At 35.0% G+C, this 18792-nt stretch overlaps 2 protein-coding genes across 2 annotated transcripts; both read right to left on the bottom strand.

Moving 5' to 3' along the window:
- Positions 1 to 259: 259 nt before the first annotated feature.
- Positions 260 to 7109, bottom strand: dhdh.2 (dihydrodiol dehydrogenase, tandem duplicate 2). Its single transcript, XM_039683825.2, is given in 8 exon segments — positions 260 to 455; positions 1418 to 1568; positions 3063 to 3187; positions 3293 to 3545; positions 4680 to 4843; positions 6250 to 6361; positions 6899 to 6911; positions 6913 to 7109. Coding segments are annotated over 8 exon segments (1002 nt in total). The 5' UTR covers positions 6987 to 7109; the 3' UTR covers positions 260 to 345.
- Positions 7110 to 7842: 733 nt separating this feature from the next.
- On the bottom strand, positions 7843 to 13305 carry dhdh.1 (dihydrodiol dehydrogenase, tandem duplicate 1). The gene is made up of 7 exons (XM_039683819.2): positions 13145 to 13305; positions 12957 to 13068; positions 11574 to 11737; positions 10883 to 11135; positions 9881 to 10005; positions 9392 to 9542; positions 7843 to 8094 (listed from the first exon to the last, which is right to left on the bottom strand). Exons 1-7 carry the CDS (start codon positions 13232 to 13234, stop codon positions 7985 to 7987), a joined length of 1005 nt encoding a protein of 334 aa, XP_039539753.2. The 5' UTR covers positions 13235 to 13305; the 3' UTR covers positions 7843 to 7984.
- Positions 13306 to 18792: the final 5487 nt, after the last annotated feature.

The following is an 18792-nucleotide window of genomic DNA, read 5'->3' as shown; positions in this document are numbered from 1 at the left end:
GTTAAACAAAATAGTCATTTGTTCATGTTAGTTCATAGTGCATTAACTAATCTTAAAAAATATCAAAGTATTAGTAAATGTTGAAATTAACATTAACAAAGATTAATAAAATCTGTATAAGTGCAGTTCATTTTTAGTTCATGCTAATTAATGTAGTTAACTAAAGAACCTTATTGTTAAGGGTCTTTTTTGTAAAGTGCCTACTGTAAAGATCTAATACCATCATATGCAGATAAGTACAACCAGAAAGACACATATCAACAGTAAAACACGTACGAGTTTATTTTGTGGTTGAACAAAAGAAAAAAAGCACCTATTTTAATGAGCAGTGCTGGTGGAGGCAGCTCATTGGCTGTCCTGGCTGTAGACCACGCCCACCTGCCTCCTGGCTTCATCCATGATCTCCATCAGCAGAGCCGAGTCTGCGAGAGACATGCAGGAACTCTCCTTCAGACCTGCAAGACATGATCAGATTTCAATGAGCTGAAGGTCATTAAAGGGATATTCACCCAAAAATGAGAATGTACTCTTCCTCAAGTCATCTAGGCGTATATACAGTGGTGGAGGAAGTACTGAATCTCAGTACTTAAGTGAAAGTACAAATAACCAGATAAATATTTACTTTAGTAAAAGTAGAAGTAACACAATGACAACCATACTTAAGTAAAAAGTAAAAAGTACCTTATTTTAAATGTACTTTAAGTATTTAAAGTAAAAGTACTTGCATAACAATTTGTTCTCTTAATGACTATTTTCTAATGATTAATAAAACATTTAATTCTAACTCATTCAACTTAATACTCCTATAATGATGTTCAATAATCATGGAAAAAAAATGTTGCCACCATTTCTGAAACAAGCTTGCAATTAGGCAATATACACATCATGCTTATCCTTACTATATGTTAATAACTCTGTTTGGCAGTAAACGAGATTAATTTATGGTGTAATTCTGAACCTCTTGGCTTGCCATAATCCTAACCAAACGTATATTACACACGGTGCGTTTCCTATGCACGGAAAAACATATTTTTGCGTATAGTTGCACGATAAACACTGCGTGCGAGACGCATAATGTAACGGGTTGATATACTGTATCTATGGCAACCAAACGTCACTGACGAGACAAACGTGCAACGAACGGACGGTCAGATTACGGTTTGGCAGGGGAAAAACTGATCAGAAAATGTAACGAAAATGTAACAGAAGTTGTAGAAATGTAGTGGAGTAGAAAGTATAATAATTGCTGCAAAATGTAACGAAGTAAAAGTAAAAAGTATGCACTATTTATTCTACTTAAGTAAAGTAAAGATACGTGAAAAATGTACTTAAGTAAAGTAACAAAGTATTTGTACTTCGTTACATTCCACCACTGCGTATATATGACATCATTCTTTCAGACGAATGAACAGGTGACCTTGGAGCAGGCAGCGGCGGACCTCTTCTGCCTCGTAGCGCATGCCGGTGCTGTTGATGAAGTTCAGCGGGAGAGCGGGTTCAGGCAGCGGATACTGAGTCTCCACACCGTTCACGATCAGAGACGTCGGGCACCACATATGAGCTGGAATCTGACCCACAAAGATGAAAGTGCAACATGTGCCTGTAAAATTACCCATCATGCAGTGTGTAACATAGATCTAAGTGAGTTTTAAATCTGTATATTAAGTTATCGTCTCTTCAAAGTAGGAGTCGACTCGGAGTCAATGAAACGAATCGTTTTTCAAACGAGTCATGAGCCGTTTCGTTTTGACATCAAACCAAAACATTACAGACGGATCATTCCTTTAGTTCCAGAAAAAGATAAATCAAAAGGTATTGCGTTTGATTCCCAATCCTGCATTCTTCACTTGAAATTGGGAATTTTGAGAGAGGTTAATAAAACATTAACACACTGATGATGATAAACAAGCTCCAAGCATTTGGAAACCTATCTTTAAAGTTAATTTAAAATTAGAATAGACATTTTGTGTGCATAGAAAAAGTTCAGCTCATGAAAAATGGGGGCAAAAAAAAACAAAAAAAAAACAGCATTGCGTTTATAATTTTGTTCAGTGTATATTTATATTTTTCCTAATGCTTTAAATGTTGTTTTTATGACCTATAGAGCACATTGAGATTCATTGTATGTATGAAGGGTGCTATACTACGGAGGCGTATTGCATTCACTTGAAGAAAAAAAAATCTACTGTTTTTCTGAATTAACGAGTTAATTTTTCATGAGAAATTTTTTTGCTCTGTTTTTCTGAATTAATGAGTTAATTTTTCATGAGAAAAAATTTTTTTTGCTCTGTTTTTCTGAATTAATGAGTTAATTTTTCATGAGAAAAAAGGTTTTTGCTCTGTTTTTCTGAATTAACGAGTTAATTTTTCATGAGAAAAATTTTTTTTTGCTCTGTTTTTCTGAATTAATGAGTTAATTTTTCATGAGAAAAAAAGTTGTTGCTCTGTTTTTCTGAATTTCTGAGTTTATTTGGAAAATTTATTTGTTTTTGATAACTTTATCAAAAACGTTAATTCATTTTTTGAAAAACAGAAAAACAGAGCAAAAAAAAAAATCCATGAAAAATTAACTCGTTAATTCAGAAAAACAGAGCAAAATATTTTTTTTCTCATGAAAAATTAACGAGTTAATTCAGAAAAACACAGCAAAAAAAAAAAATCCATGAAAAATTAACTCGTTAATTCAGAAAAACAGAGCAAAAACTTTTTTTGTCATGAAAAATTAACTCATTAATTCAGAAAAACAGAGAAATTTTTTTTCTCATAGTGAATCCAATACGCCTCCGTACTATACAAATGAATGAAAAGTATTATTATTAAAAAGTATTGTACACTGCAGGCCTGCTGCATCAGACTCAATCAAAGTCACTTTGAATAAAAGCATCTGCCAAATGAAGGAATGTAAATGTGAATAATCTGAATCCCGATCACGAGATGTTTGGGTGTGTGTGATTTAGTTTCAACGGTACAAATATAATTTTTGCCAGAATATGACAGCAGTTACAGTAACACATGATCAGATATTTACACGACCTCGGGTGAGAGCGCGAACGAGAACAGACCTTGATGGTGCCTTTGGTCCCGACGATGACGGCTTCGTTTGGAAGATCAGTGGAGATAGTGCAGGTACAGACGGCCATCCTGTGTCCTGAGAACATCAGTGTGACGACCATCGCTTCATCTACACCTGTGGATATCAGTCACACACTTGTTTGAATTTATATCTTGTTTGTATTTATAATCAAATAAGTTCATCATCATCATCAGTGTGTTTGGCCTGTGATATCTGTACCCGTGTCCAGGCAGAATCCGGTTGCTTGTACGCGCTCCGGCTTCTCTCCGTTGAACACCATGAGCACAAACTGCAGACAGTAGATGCCGATGTCGATCAGAGCTCCTCCTCCCAGATCCTTCTCCACGGCCCGAGACACGTGCATGAGGGACGCCCCGAAATCTGCCCGCACCAGCTTCACCTCGCCCAGCTCGTCCCGGGACAGCAGCCGCCGGATCTCAGCCGAGGCCGGGAAGAAGCGGGTCCACACCGCCTGCGGACCGCCGAAATCATGCGCTCATCCTCACAAATAATGATAATAAACTAGTACTTTTTTTATTTAAAAAATTCATAATAATATGAATAGTAATTAATTAAAATAACAATTTGAATATTAATTTTAAAAACTAACTTAAATAAATAAATACGTGTCCAAATGCCTGGAGCTCGTCTTATTATTCATCCGTGTGAACCAGGTGTAATATTTCATTGGAATATTTGCAGGTGTATAAATCTAGAATAATATATAAATAAATATTATATACTTACACCCATAAAAGCAGACACTCATTAATAATAGCTATTAAACATTATTAATAATATTAATACCAATGCAAACACAAAACAAGTACAATAATTAACACATTAAATACATATTTTAATTATTTATTAATATTATAAAAAAATATTAATAATGTGTGTCTGCTATATACTATTTATTTTATATATAATATTTATTTATGTTAAATTTTATACACCTGCAAATATAACACCTGGTTCACACGGATGAATAATAAGACGAGCTCCAGGCATTTGGGCACATATTCATTTAATTCAGTGTTTTTAATTAATATTTAAAATGGTATTTATGCTAATTTATATTTTTTATAACTATAATTAATTAATATTTCTATATTACATATTTTAAAATAAAAATAGTAACATTAAATACATCTGTTTAATTAATAAAGTGCATTTTAATCTCTTTAGTCATTGTATTACTTTTTAAAAAATATATTTATTTGTAAACTTTTCCAAATCATTAATAAAGAGCATCTTACAATTACAAAGTTAGTATTTTTCTGCAATAATGCTAAATAAAGCATAAAATATATAATAAAAAAAAAATAGGTAAATACACTTTAGGATAACAAATGCATCCACATAATAATAATAATAATAATAAATAACTAAAAATACAATTCAAATCTCTGACATTATTTGTGGTCTGCACATATAATATTATGACAATGTAAAGTCAATTACAACAACACAAGTGATCATGCCTAAACCAACGAGTCTCCACAAACTGATCAATTAAAGACTGTATTCAATTTCATAAAAATATTCTCATACATATTATTGTTTTTCCTCGTGAACGAAGCTCAACACCTGCACCTCTGCTCACCTCCATGAGGAAGACGTCATTCTTCTTTGCGGAGGCGATCAGTTCCCGAACTTCCCTCAGGTTCATGGCCAGCGGTTTCTCACACAGGACGTTCCTCTTAGCGTTCATGAAGAGAACGCCCACCGACAGATGATGAGGGTGGATCGTGCCCACATACACCACATCTGGAACACATCAGCATCTATACACTCACTGCACATCTGGAACATCATCAATACACTCACTACACATCAGCATCTATACCACCACCATACTACTACTACTACTACTACTACTACTACTATAATACTGCGATGTAATTTTGCTGCCTATCTTGGCCAGGTCTCCCTTGCAAAAGAGATTTTTAATCTCAATGGGTTTTACCTGGTTAAATAAAGGATAAATAAAAATAAATAAAAAAACTGCTAATAATATTACTACTGTTACTGCCATAATACTACTACCACTACCATACCACCACCACCTACTACTACTACTACTACTACTACTAAATTAATAATAATACCATCATACCTCTACTACCATACTACTACTTTTGTTCTTTTGGCTACAAAACCACTGATTTCTATTGTGATTGTTAATGATGTGTTTATCTTGTTACACAGCTTCAGATGTAAGGCCCAAAACAAATGTCCCTTATAGAGTATAAAATGTGAGTGTAAAATAGAAGCTAGATACAGTGGTGTGAATAAGTTTGGACACCCATGCTAAAGTTGCCTAAAAAGAGGAATAAAAAAATCATCTTTTGGATATTGATCTTAATGCCTTAATTAGAAAAATGAGGAAAACTCCAACCTTTAAGGACACCAATTTTCTTTGTGAATGAATAATGTGTCATAAATAAATAAATGTTTTTCCTTAAAATACAGGGTGCATAAGTCACGGCACCCCTATGTTAAATTCCCATAGAGTCAGGCAGATTTTTATTTTTAAAAGCCAGTTATTTCATGGATCCAGGATAATATGCATCCTGATAATTAAAATATCCCCACATCATCACACACCTTCCACCACACCGAGAGATTGGCATGGGGTACTTTCCATAAGATCATCTTTTAATGCAAATCAAACCAGCTATTAGGCTGGTTTAAGTAAAACCATGCCAATCTCTAGGTGTGGTGGAAGGTGTGTGATGATGTGGGCATATTTTAATCCCAAAGGCCAAATTATCCAAATTATCCTGGATCCATAAAATAACTGGCTTTTAAAAATAAAAATCTGCCTGACTCTATGGGAATTTAACATAGGGGTGCCGTGACTTATGCACCCTGCATTTTAAGGAAAAACATTTATTTATTTATGACACATTATTCATTCACAAAGAAAATGTGTGTCCTTAAAGGTTGGAGTTTTCCTCATTTTTCTAATTAAGGCATTAAGATCAATATCCAAAAGATGATTTTTTATTCCTCTTTTTAGGCAACTTTAGCATGGGTGCCAACACTTATTCACACCACTGTATTTTTAATCTTGTGATGATTTTGACAATGTGAAACGAGAACAGATTATTGGACACATTCTGATGGTAGTTTTACACAGATGCTGTTCTGAGATCAGTTTATCGTCTCACCGATCTCGGGATCTTTGGCCAGCTCTTCATAGCTGCCGTAAGCGCGAGGGATGCCGTGCTTCTGCGCAAACTCCTGCGCATGCGCCAGGTCACGCGCACCCACAGCCACCACCTGTGTTCAGCGATAAAGTGACATTTTAATATCATTCTTAAAATTAAAATAAATAATATTAGATTTCATGTTTTATGTACATTGCATTAGATTTTACTTTATTATTTTTATTAAATTTTAATTCGTAGCCTACATAGCACCGTTCTTCTTGTGCTTAACGCTATATCACATGCAACATACATCCTTGTGCATAATTAAACACTATATTACATGCAACAATGTCAATGTATCTATTCTTGTGCATAATTAAACATTATATGTTTATGCAACAATGTCTCAGCTCACGGTGTCGCTGTTTCTCCGCTGCACAGTAAAGTCTCCATATTTCATACGCGGTTTGTTACACAAGGCAAATCATATTGAAGTTTGTAGAATGCATCATTTAAAGTGTCTTATTGTTATAGATGAGACTCAATGCATGAGACTCAGTGTCAGTTTTTAACTCGGTTAACTCCTTCGTGCAGTGTGTATGCTGTGTGTGTTTATCCTGCAGTTTGACACTAAGCTGAAGTTTCTCAGGTGTGTGTTTGTGTGTACCTGGTGTTGTTCTGGCGAGAGTCTTCAGTGCCACTGTAAAGTCATGACTGATTCTTCCAGCGCTGCAGATTCCCCACCTGATCGACATGATGTGTGTGTGTGAGTGTGTGTTAGATCATAGGGGCTTTCGAAACACGCGTGTGAAGCTTAGAAAGATTTGCTAAACGTTTCGAATCAGTGATTCGGAGCGCGTGTCACACTACCAAAGTCACGTGAGTTCAGTAACCGAGGCTTCATGACATCATAACTGTTTCGAAATATCTCTGTTTTGCCGCTAGGGGGCGAATATCATTTTAAGTTTTATAATGTTTTTTTTTTTTTTTTTTTTTTTTTAGTTTTATAATGTGTCGACATTTTTTAATGACACATGTTTTAGAGTTTTAGTTAATTGTCTCTTATTAGCATGATTAACCAACCTCACCATAAAACAAGCCCTACAATTTAATAAAATAACACTGCATTACTTAATGGTATTAAATGATTAGTTAATTGTATTGAATAGACCACACTGGCAATAAAACATTTTGTAATAAGAGGTGTGTTATGCATCTTGTGGTTGAGTTTTCTTAGCATTGAAACTGTTTTGTCCAGCAGGGGTCACCAGCGTGTGGCGTTTCAGAGCTTCGAATCAGTGAATTATTTTTTGAAGGAATCGGTTCAATTGATTCCGAGTTTCGAAAAGCCTCGTTTCTCGTATCACTACTGTAAGAACCAGCAGATGACGACAAACCCTTTATATCAGAATTGAGCAGTGTTTACTGTATACTGACTACTATTTTGTTTTATGTGAACCAGTTTACAATATACAACAATTTTTATGATACACTATTGTCCGAATGCTTAAAAAAATCCATTTGAACCCATTTAGACCTAAATTATATTCAAAAGACACACAAAAAAATATGTCCATGTGTGAACAAACTAAAATTCACCTTCAGCATCACTCGTTGGATAGTGTAATGTTTATTGTGCACAATATTCTCCACCACTACACACACATGACTGTTTATTACAGAAATGTTCAAACTCTTTTCCTGAGTAGCACCGTCCAAACAAGCCTCAGATCAATCAATGAATGGAGGGCAGTCATTGGCTGTCCTGCTCATAAACCACGCCCACCTGCCGCCGGGCCTCATCCATGATCCCAGTCAGAAGCTCGGAGTCTGTCAGGGACATTTTAATGCTCTCCTTCAGTCCTGGAAGACGGATGAGAGGTTCAAACGCTGCATTCACCCTTCTAGCTACTACTTTCCCTGAACCAATAGAAACTTCAATATGTTTTTCAGAAAATAAAGACAGAATTAATACAGGAACACACATTTTTCTTGAAGATATTATTTGTGTATCTCCTACAATCTTTTACTATAATAATTTATTAAAAAATTTAAATTGGAAAAAAAGGTGGCCCTTACAACAAAAATATGTGCTCACTATAAATAAAGTAAAGGAATTGGGGATTGTGTTCAAAACTAATAAATAAATGTGACCCTGATCGATATTTTATGATTAAATATAAAATTAACATTGGCACTAGATGGTCATTTTGCCAAGTTTTATCATTTATTTTTGTCATGTTTCTATAATGAACAATGATGGACAAATATTGACACAATTATTAAAGATAATATCCAGCAAGATATATCCATAACATTTAAAGACATCATTTTTTGGATACTTTGATTTTGACCCAACTAAAAACAAAGCTCGCTTTGTGAATGGCATTTATTTTTATATACATAAATGTAAATATGTAAGTATAAACTGAGTTTATACTCAGTTTATTCTTATTATTCTGAAATGAAAAGTCAAAATTGATAGACAGATTGATGGATGGATAGATAGACATTGATTGTTTGATTTTTTGATTAATTGTTTTTTGTTTGTTTGATTGATCGTTTGTTTGTTTTGATTGTTTGTTTGATTGATCGTTTGATTGATTGTTTTGATTTTGTTTTTTGTTTGTTTGATTGTTTGTTTATTTAATTTATTTATTGTTTGATTGATTAATTGTTTGTTTGTTTTAATGATTGTTTGTTTGATTGTTTTAATTGTTTGTTTGTTTGTTTGATTGTTTGTTTGTTTGTTTGTTTATTTGATTTATTTATTGTTTGATTGTTTCATTGTTTGATTGATTGTTTGTTTGATTGATCGTTGGATTGATTGTTTGTTTGATTCTTTTGATTTAATTTTTGTTTGATTGTTTGTTTCATTGTTTGATTGATTGATCATTTGATTTCTATCTTCTTCTATTTTTCTTTTTTTAGCAAATCATTGCAAACATTTTTTCTTTTCCTGTATGTTCAGATGAGATTGAACATGTCATTGATATATTGTGTATATCATCTCTGTCCGGTTTGCAAGCATAACATTTTTTAATTGTATTTTTAATGAAAAAAGACAAATGAGAGTCGCTCAGGACGGATGCATGACACCCAGAACTCATGAGATCCTTCACATCGTGTGTTTAAGTGTGTGTGTTTGTGTGTGTGTTACCTTTCAGAAGGCAGCGTCTCACTTCTTCTGCCTCGTATCTCAGTCCGGTGCTGTTCTCGAAGTTCAGAGGCAGCGCGGGCTCGGGGAGAGGGAACTCCGTCTTCTTCCCGTTCACCTCCAGAGTGGTTGGGCAGTGCATGGGATTCGCCACCTAACCGACGACAGACCCAATGAAAACAGCATTATTCTGCATTACAGTTGTAAGTCAAATATTCCCCATTGCATTATTATACTATACTGTATATTCAACATTATATAGTAGTTTAATGTACTGACACTTAAAATGTATTCTCACATGGTTATTTTTATTTTGAGTGAACTATACACCATGCATATTTTGCATTTTTTGTCACAATGCACAATGCATTTTTGTATTGTGATATGGTGCATATCTTGAATGCAATATTAGTCACTTTGAATTGTGCCTGTAAAATGATGTGAACGGAAGCACCACGGTATGTGTGTGTGTGTGTGTTCTCCGTCACTCACTCTGATGGTTCCTCTGGTTCCACAGATGGTGGCGACGTTCGGGAGCAAACAGGAGAGAGTGCAAGTACATGAAGCCATCCTGTTCCCGGAGAACTTCAACACCACCACCATCGACTCGTCCGCTCCTGACACACACAGATCAACATCATGATCAGATCGTCTGAAACATCTCACATGACCAGAATATTGGCTTTAAATCATGTGGTGCAGTTATATTTTAGACATAGACAGGAGTACTAGGACCAAAACATACAAGAAATGACTAAAACTAACTGAAATTAAAGGCAGGGTAGGTAAGTTTGAGAACTGTATATGCAGGTTCAGGTGCTACTGGGGATTTGGGCGGCTCCTGTAGCAGCAGGGGTGGTTGCCATGGCAGCGAGGGAGAGTGACAGTTGCCCAGCCAATCAGTGCATTCGTTCCGACTGGAAAGAGTAAAAGCCCTGAGAGGACTACAGACACTCGATTTTATACTCTCCTTTTCAGAGTTCTTACATTTTTGATATGTATTGGTATATAAAAACAGTTTAAACAAATGTGGGGAAAAGTGTCAGAAAAAGGAAATCCAAGGCACTCTTCTTTAGAAAATTAAAAAGCCTTTATTGGACTGGCTATATCATGATAGAAAAGTTAAAAACATGTGTAAAAACACAAACAAACAATTCCCTCTTTTGTAGATGCTAATTGGATTGGGAACACACCTGAATGACAATTAGCCTGCATATACAGAGAAGGTCCACTAGGAGGTGTTTAAAAATATATATATAAATAAAAAAAAATTGCAAAAAATAAAAAAAAACAATTTCGAAACATTGTTTTCAAAACAAACTGCTGACCCTGCTTTTAAAGTCAAAACAGAAAATGGAAAGATAAAATAAATATTAACTAATATTAATTCTAAATATTAACACAAACTATATTAGTATCTCAATTATACTAGGATAGGAGTAAACTAAAACTATACAGACATATATTTTTTTGTTTAAGTGTAATGGTCAGTACCGGAGGGCAGCAGGACCCCTGTGGCGTGGATGGACTGGGGTTTTTCCCCCTTGAACACCATCAGAGCGAACTGTAGACAGTAGACGCCGATGTCCAGCAGAGCTCCTCCCCCCTGATCCCTCTGTGTGGAGCGGGCCCGGTCCAGAAGAGGCAAGCCGAAATACACCTGCACCATCTTCACCTCACCGATAGTGTTCTCGGACAGGAGCCGGCCCACCTCAGCGTACACGGGGAAACACCGGGACCACACAGCCTGGCAGAGAGAGAGAGAAATTAATACATATATTATTATTAATAATTGTTTTTGGCTATTTTATTTTTATGTATGACGATTGTTTAAATATCACAATACAAAACAAATATTACCTGTCCTAAAAATAGGCATACGTTTCGGTAACACTTTATTTTACAGTGTTTTTATTACAGGTATAGTTACTGTATAATAAATATGGTAATATTTTAGGACAGGTAAGATTTGTTTTTTATTGTGACATTATTTGCATGATGCTTCAAGTTCTCATTATTGTAATTTAATTAGTCCAAAAATGGACATTTTATTTAAATTGAAACACATTTCTAAATCAGAGTAGCACATGTTTTTAATTGATTGATTGGTTCTGATGCACTAATGAACGTTTTTGCAGGTGTCTGCATGAGTTTGTGTTGTTATGTGTGTTTGGTGTGTGTTCACCTCCATGAGGAAGACGTTGTTCTCCTTGGCGGCCGAGACGAGCTGCTTGACCTCTCTCAGGTTCATGGCGAAGGGTTTCTCACACAGAACATTCTTCCCTGCGTTCAGGAACAGCAGACCGACCTGAAGATGATGAGTGTGAACAATCCCGATATACACCACATCTGACGGAGGAGAGGACAGTCACTAACTGCAGCAATCAATCAATCAAACAAACAAACAAACAAACAAACAATCACACAATTATTCAAACAAACAATCAAATCAACACTCTTAGAAGAAAAGGTTCTCTATATAACCCTAGAAGGTTCTATACACTCTTAAAAAAAGGGTTCCTCTGGGTTCTATATAGAACCCTGGGGTTCCAAACTTGGCCAATAGAACCCTTTACCAAAAAAAATGGTTCTATATAGAACCATTTTGGAGTTCCATATATGAAGTGGGGGATGGAACCATTTCTGGTTCTAAATAGAACCATTTCTTCTAAGAGTGAAACAAACAATCAATCAAACAATAAATCAATCAATCAAACAATAAATAAATCAATCAAACAAACAATCAAAGAAACAAACAATCAATAAATCAATCAATCAAACAAACAATCAAAGAAACAAACAATCAAACAAACAATAACTCAATCAAACAAACAAACAAACAAACAATAAATCAATCAATCAAACAAACAGTCAATCAAATAAACACACAATCAATCAAATGATCAATCAATCACACAATTATTCAAACAAACAAACAAACAAACAAACAAAACAACACTCTTAGAAGAAAAGGTTCTATATAAAACCTTAAAAGGTTCTATCAGTGCTACGAATTTGGAACCCCTAAAAGGTTCTATACACTCTTAAAAAAGGTTCTATATAGAAACCTGGGGTTCCATACTTGGCCAATAGAACCTTTTACCAAAAAAATGGTTCTATATAGAACCATTTTGGAGTTCCATATATGAAGTGGGGGATGGAACCATTTCTTCTAAGAGTGAAACAAACAATCAATGAATCAATCAATCAATCAATCAATCAATCAATCAATCAAACAAACAATAAATAAATAAATCAAACAATCAAAGAGACAAACAATCAAACAAACAATAAATCAATCAATCAAACAGTCAATCAAATAAACAAACAATCAATCAAATGATCAATCAATCAAACAAACAAACAATCAATCAAACAAATAAACAAACAATCAAAACAAAGAAACAAACAATCTATCAAAAAACAAACAAACAAACAAACAAACAATGTCTATATCCATCCATCAATCTGTCTTATCAATTTTGACTTTTCATTTCAGAATAATAAGAATAAACTGAGTATAAACTCTGAGGGGAAAGAAGGTTCCCACAGTACTCCATTTCCTCACCGATATCTGGGTTCTTGATCAGCTCCGCGTAGCTGCCGTATGCATCGGGAATCCCGTGAGTCTTCGCAAATGTCTTTGCACTATCTAGGTTTCTTGCTGCAACTGCGACTATCTACAAAACACACAGAAAGACAGATAAGTCAACGAATACAGGCTATCACATATGAAAGCAGGCGTTGAGTTAGCACCTGGTGATCTTGATGAGGAAGAGTCTTCAGAGCCACACAGAAGTCATGACTGATGTTCCCCGCTCCACAGATTCCCCAGCGTGTCGCCATGTTCCTCCTGTTCCTCCTGCGTGTGCTGCGAACGCTTTTATCTGCGGCCCAGAGTTCAGGAGGTCATGCGCTCTGATAAAGAGTAGCTCTCTGATTGGAAACTGCCGTAAACATCTCTTTGTCGGCTCAGTTTTACAGTTTGATGTTAAATATTAAACATGTGGGGTGAGATATCAATGTGTTTGAGGCTCAATATGAAGAGCTCATAGTGACTCAACAGATCAGATCCTCTTTAAACTTGTCAACTAATGATGAGCAAGCATTGTGTCAAAATGCTTGATCATCGTTACTGTTGGATAATGTCTTTCAAACAAGGTGAAAATGCTTTGATACCTTCATGCAATTGATTATATATTATCAATTGCTATGTCTTGTTAATCAAAATATTATACTGGTTCTATTTAATATATAATATGTTCTATATTACATACAAGTGAAACTAAAAAAAAATTGAATATCGTACAAAAGTTAATTTATTTCAGTAATTCAACTTAAAAGCTGAAACTAATAGACTCATTACATGCAAAGTGAGATATTTCAAGCCATTATTTGTTGTAATTGTGATGATTATGGCTTATAAACACCCAAAATTGTGAAAAGGTTTTCATAAGCTGTAATCCATAATCATCACAATTATAACAAATAAAGGCGTGAAATATCTCACTTTGCATGTAATGAGTCTATATAATTGAAATCAGAAAACACTGATTTGTTCATTGATATAAATACTTGCGTTTGAGAGATGTACTAAGGATTGGCTTTTTACGAATCTATTGTGTTCTGCTGTTGTTTTGAGAAATGCTCTTTACAAATTTTAAGGAAGATTCGGGAAATGTTCCAAAGCGACACTGAAAAATTAGTTTATAAAAGTTTGAATATTCAATGTAGTAGGCTAGCCTACCTTATACTATATTAATGTTACAAAAATAATAATTTAGTAACAATTTAATCCTGATTTAATTTAGTAACAATCATTAAGCCTGTAAAAAAAATAATTCAACTAAGAAACTGTGAGGTCATTAAGGCTGTCGTGTGTCCGTCAGTCACTAGGTGGCGCTGTGACGCCGTTATAAACTCAAACAGCATTCAGCTCGTGTCGACACTTACTGTAAACATCTGTTCAGTTCAAACACAAACAAAACATAAAGAAAATTAGCATGTTTTTAGCATATAACATACATTTAGGCTACATAATATAAATGATAATTAGATATTGTTAGAATATAGCCTGTAATGTGATGTGTGTCATTGATAACGCTGTCAAGTGTGTTTGGGGTAAAATTTTCAATGATGTCACTCATCCGAAGATTGCTGGGATGCCATCGTCATGACAACAAGGTACCAGCTGGGCAATCTGTATGCAAATGGGGTAATCACGCGCCAGTACAGCAGGACCTGGTCGCCATGGCAACCAAACCCCTTTTTTTACGCTTCACGCCGGAACTCACCTTCTCCCGGTTAGATGTGTTCATACAGTGGTTTCTATGGGGACGTCACTCACACACTGTGGTATTTATAAGGTACTAAAGATACTTCAGCCTAACCTGCTATTACTGTCAGGACAGTGTCTAAACACCGTGGTATCACCATATAGGACCATGGGTGAAATACTTTCTGTAAGTAAAGAGACGGAAACAAGAATTAAAAATGTACATCAGTTCGAGTTACGAACTTTGTAACTCGAACTGCTGTACATTTTTAATTCTTGTTAAGTTATATTAGCATTTAAATTTAAATACATTTTATAAAAAACATTTTTGCTCTGTTTTTCTGAATTAAAGAGTTAATTTTTCTGTTTTTCTGAATGAATGAGTTAATTCAGAAAAACAGAGCAAAAACTTTTTTGTCATGAAAAATTAACTAATTCGTTCAGCAAAACAGAAATTTCTTTTCTCATGAAAATTTAACTCGTTAATTCAGAAAAACACAGCAAAAAAAATGTTTTCTCATGAAAAATTAACTCGTTAATTCAGAAAAACACAGCAAAAAAATGTTTTCTCATGAAAAATTAACTCGTTAATTCAGAAAAACACAGCAAAAAAAATGTTTTCTCATGAAAAATTAACTCGTTAATTCAGAAAAACACAGCAAAAAAATGTTTTCTCATGAAAAATTAACTCGTTAATTCAGAAAAACACAGCAAAAAAAATGTTTTCTCATGAAAAATTAACTCGTTAATTCAGAAAAACAGAGCAAAAAAAAAATGTTTTCTCATGAAAAATTAACTCGTTAATTCAGAAAAACAGAGCAAAAACTTTTTTCCATGAAAAATTATCTCGTAATTCTGAGATAATTAACTTGTTAATTCAGAAAAACAGAGTCTATTTTTTTTCTTCAAGTGAATGCAATACGCTTCCGTATGTGTGTGTGAGACGGAGAGAGAGAAAGTGTGTGTGAGAGAGAGAGACAAAGGGTGTCTGTGTGTGTGTGTGTGTGTGTTTGTTCACTCAGAAGGTGAGAGAGTATTTTCTGGTGGCGCTGAATTTCACACGACACCTTCACCAGAGGCTCAAGGTCACCGTGAAGACAGGTTTGACAGGGAAGTGTGTGTGTGTGTGTGTGTGTGTGTGTTATAATAAATGAGGGACAGAGTGAAACTGGGTCACTGCAACACAATGTTTTCCTGATATTTGGATGCTGCAGTTTCAGAGGAAAATGCAACAATATAAAATATAGCAGCAGAAGATGCAGCGTTTATCAGGAGATACAGGAGATGAGCTGTACACGTGTGTTTTCATACATTTGCCAGATGCTTTTATCCAAATCGACGTGCATTCAAATTTTAAAGTAAAAGATTAGTTCATACACCCCCCCCCCCCACACACACACACACACACACACTTCCCAAGGGAATTGAACTCATGACCTCGTCTAGTCATCAAACGCTGCTGTTTAAACTACAGCACAGATTATGAATTAATATCTTGTAAATGAAAGCTATTGGCGGTGCATTAACGGATCAAACATGAATCAGAAGAGTCGACTGGCTCCGTGACTGGATTTATCAGCTTCTCATGAACGCAGATGAAGATTATTCAGGTGTCGTATGAAAATGAGCTTCCGTTTAAAGTTTAAACGAGCGCCGAATGGAAATGGAGGCCATTACAAGAAAAATGCTGAGATTTACTGTGAACAGGAACAAATTTATGAATAAATGGCATGGCTGCATCTTTTGCCTGCTGGAAGCCATCTCCTCCTGTGGCTCCGCCTCCAGCCTCTGAGTGCTCCGCCTCCACTACACCTTTGCTCCTGTGCTCTCTTACCACCCTTGACCCTGTTGGACATTACATCTTCGCCATGGACTTGCAGCCCATTCGCTGCCCTATGGTTCTCCACCTCTTTCGCCTTTGACTAGCTCCGCCCTCCCTCAGGTTCCACCTCCACCTACGGTTGCTGCATAGACATATACACTAGACCTCACCTTGGCTACGGCAGTTCATTGGAACGAATGCGTCAATAGAGCCGCCATCTTGAAACAGCGGAGCCCCTCCACTTTAATGCATCAGCGTCAATGTAGTATACACAGGTCTAACGCAAATAAAATCACCATAAATCATCATGAATGCGGTTTTTCTTTTTGAATTTTTTGGTTTGTTACAACGGTCAGACATGTATTTATCATTGATTCCAGAAAGAATTTTTTTTTTAACTTTCTACCTAGTTCAGATTTCATCCGTGAACATCATACGCTGCACAAGAGTTTGTATGAGTTAATACAATGAAGGAGATTCATTTAATCATCAGAAACTCAAAATAATAAGTTATCTGAACTAAATAAATTATTATAAAGTTGATTTGACAAAAGAAAATATGTTGTGATTACTACACTGTAAAAAATATTGTTGGTTTAACTTAAAAAAGTAAGTAACCTGGTTGCCTTAAAATTTTAAGTTGATTGAACTGGAAAAAGTGAGTTAATACAGTGAGGGAGAATCATCAGAAACTCAAAATTATATGTTATCTGAACTAAATAAATTATTTAAGTTGATTTGACAAAAGAAAATATGTTGTGATAACAAATCTTGAAAATATTTCTTTTTTACAGTGCACATTGTCTTGGAAGGAAAGTTTCGGAAAGGAAATCTTTACGCCTTGACATGATCTACAAAAAAAACAAAAAAAAAAACAAGTGCAAATTTGTGTAAATCAAGAGTGTTTGTGTTTCATGAAGCAGCTCTGACCTCAGGCAGCATAGAGCCATCTGTGAAAAAAAGCAACACTAACATGTATAAAAATACAATTTGAGTTGGAATATTACTTTATTAATCTGTCGTATCCATTAAATCCTAATGATTTTTTTTTTTTCAGTGTAAATCTACTGTTGTTTTACCTGGACAGATGAACATTAATGTGGATTCAAACACCAGCAGTCAGAGGACGAGAGACCTTCAGAGAGAGAGAGAGAGAGAGAGAGAGAGAGAGAGAAAGAGAGAGAGAGAGAGAGAGAGAGAGATGGCGGACAAAAACTCTTCATGTTTGTCTTTGATTCAATCTAATGACACACACACACAATTATTATTTATTAATGATTTATTTTCTTATATTTATTAGTTATAAGTTAGTAATATGATAGTATTTTATTCATTGATTTATTTTATTTTTTAATTTATTTCAGTTTTTATTGAGTGTTATTCATGTTTGTTTGTTTTTTGTCATTTTTTGGGACAATTTTTGAAGATTTTTTTGCTCAGAGAACATCTTCTTGACTTAAGTTTTTCTTACTCCACCGACAAAATATTTTTTTGTTTTGTTTTAGGCATCTCTGAAAGCAAGCAGTTTTGCGTGCATGTGGCCTATATTACATCGGGAAGAGGAGAAATCCTTTCAGATCTGCAGTATTTTAATGATAGATTGAACATTCTCTCTCTCTCTGGATACGAGCATAAATCATTGCTAATGAGACCAGGGACATTAATAAGAAAATAAATCATACCGTATTTGATTTTGTTGTTAATGGTGAATTTAGGAGTCAGAAAACTCATTTTCCGGGGTCAGTATCCCTAACTCCCCTCCTAAACTAGCAGTGTTCCCTGACAGAGCTCGAGCGCCCGCTCCTCCTCTGGGATAATCCCATCCGGGTCACTCGGGGTCAAACACTAAAGTAATTAATCCTTTTTGCTCAGTCCGCCGCTCCTCTTCACCTTTCTGTTCCCGTCAGATTCCTCTTTTATTTCTCCATCTCCACACGCAGGAGAGACTCTTGGTCATGGTGTGTGTGTGTGTGTGTGTGAGAGAGAAATAAATCTGGACTTTTATGTGAATTAAAATATTTTAAAGTGGCATTTCAAGGTCTGCAGGATTAAGTCGGACAATAACTATCATAGACCATAACTGGAAAATAATCTCAGATGTTTTCAGGATATTAAGTGGTCATTTGTTGGTCACTCCCTCTGAAATTTTTCTAAACAAAATAAAATCAGTTTCCTTTTGCCTGTTTTTCCTATAGGAATATTAATGCTTTGATTGTCCAAAATGTGTTCTGTGATTTCTCCTTATCTTACAGACTAATAATGCAAATTATCGATTAATTCATTAATCATTAGTTGATCAACCTTATC

This window comes from Pimephales promelas, chromosome 10 (genome assembly GCF_988280905.1).
Source record: "Pimephales promelas chromosome 10, fPimPro1.hap1.1, whole genome shotgun sequence".
Taxonomy (NCBI): domain Eukaryota; kingdom Metazoa; phylum Chordata; class Actinopteri; order Cypriniformes; family Leuciscidae; genus Pimephales; species Pimephales promelas.
This window is presented reverse-complemented; position numbering and strand designations above follow the sequence as displayed.

Coding starts and splice junctions, on each gene's coding strand:
- dhdh.1 (XM_039683819.2), bottom strand. CDS start 13,234: ATGGCGACACGCTGGGGAATCTGTGGAGCGGGGAACATCAGTCATGAC. Junction 11,738..12,956: donor GATCAAGAACCCAGATATCG/GTGAGGAAATGG, acceptor CTCCTCCGTCAG/ATGTGGTGTATATCGGGATT. Junction 9,543..9,880: donor GAACCAGAGGAACCATCAGA/GTGAGTGACGGA, acceptor GTCGTCGGTTAG/GTGGCGAATCCCATGCACTG.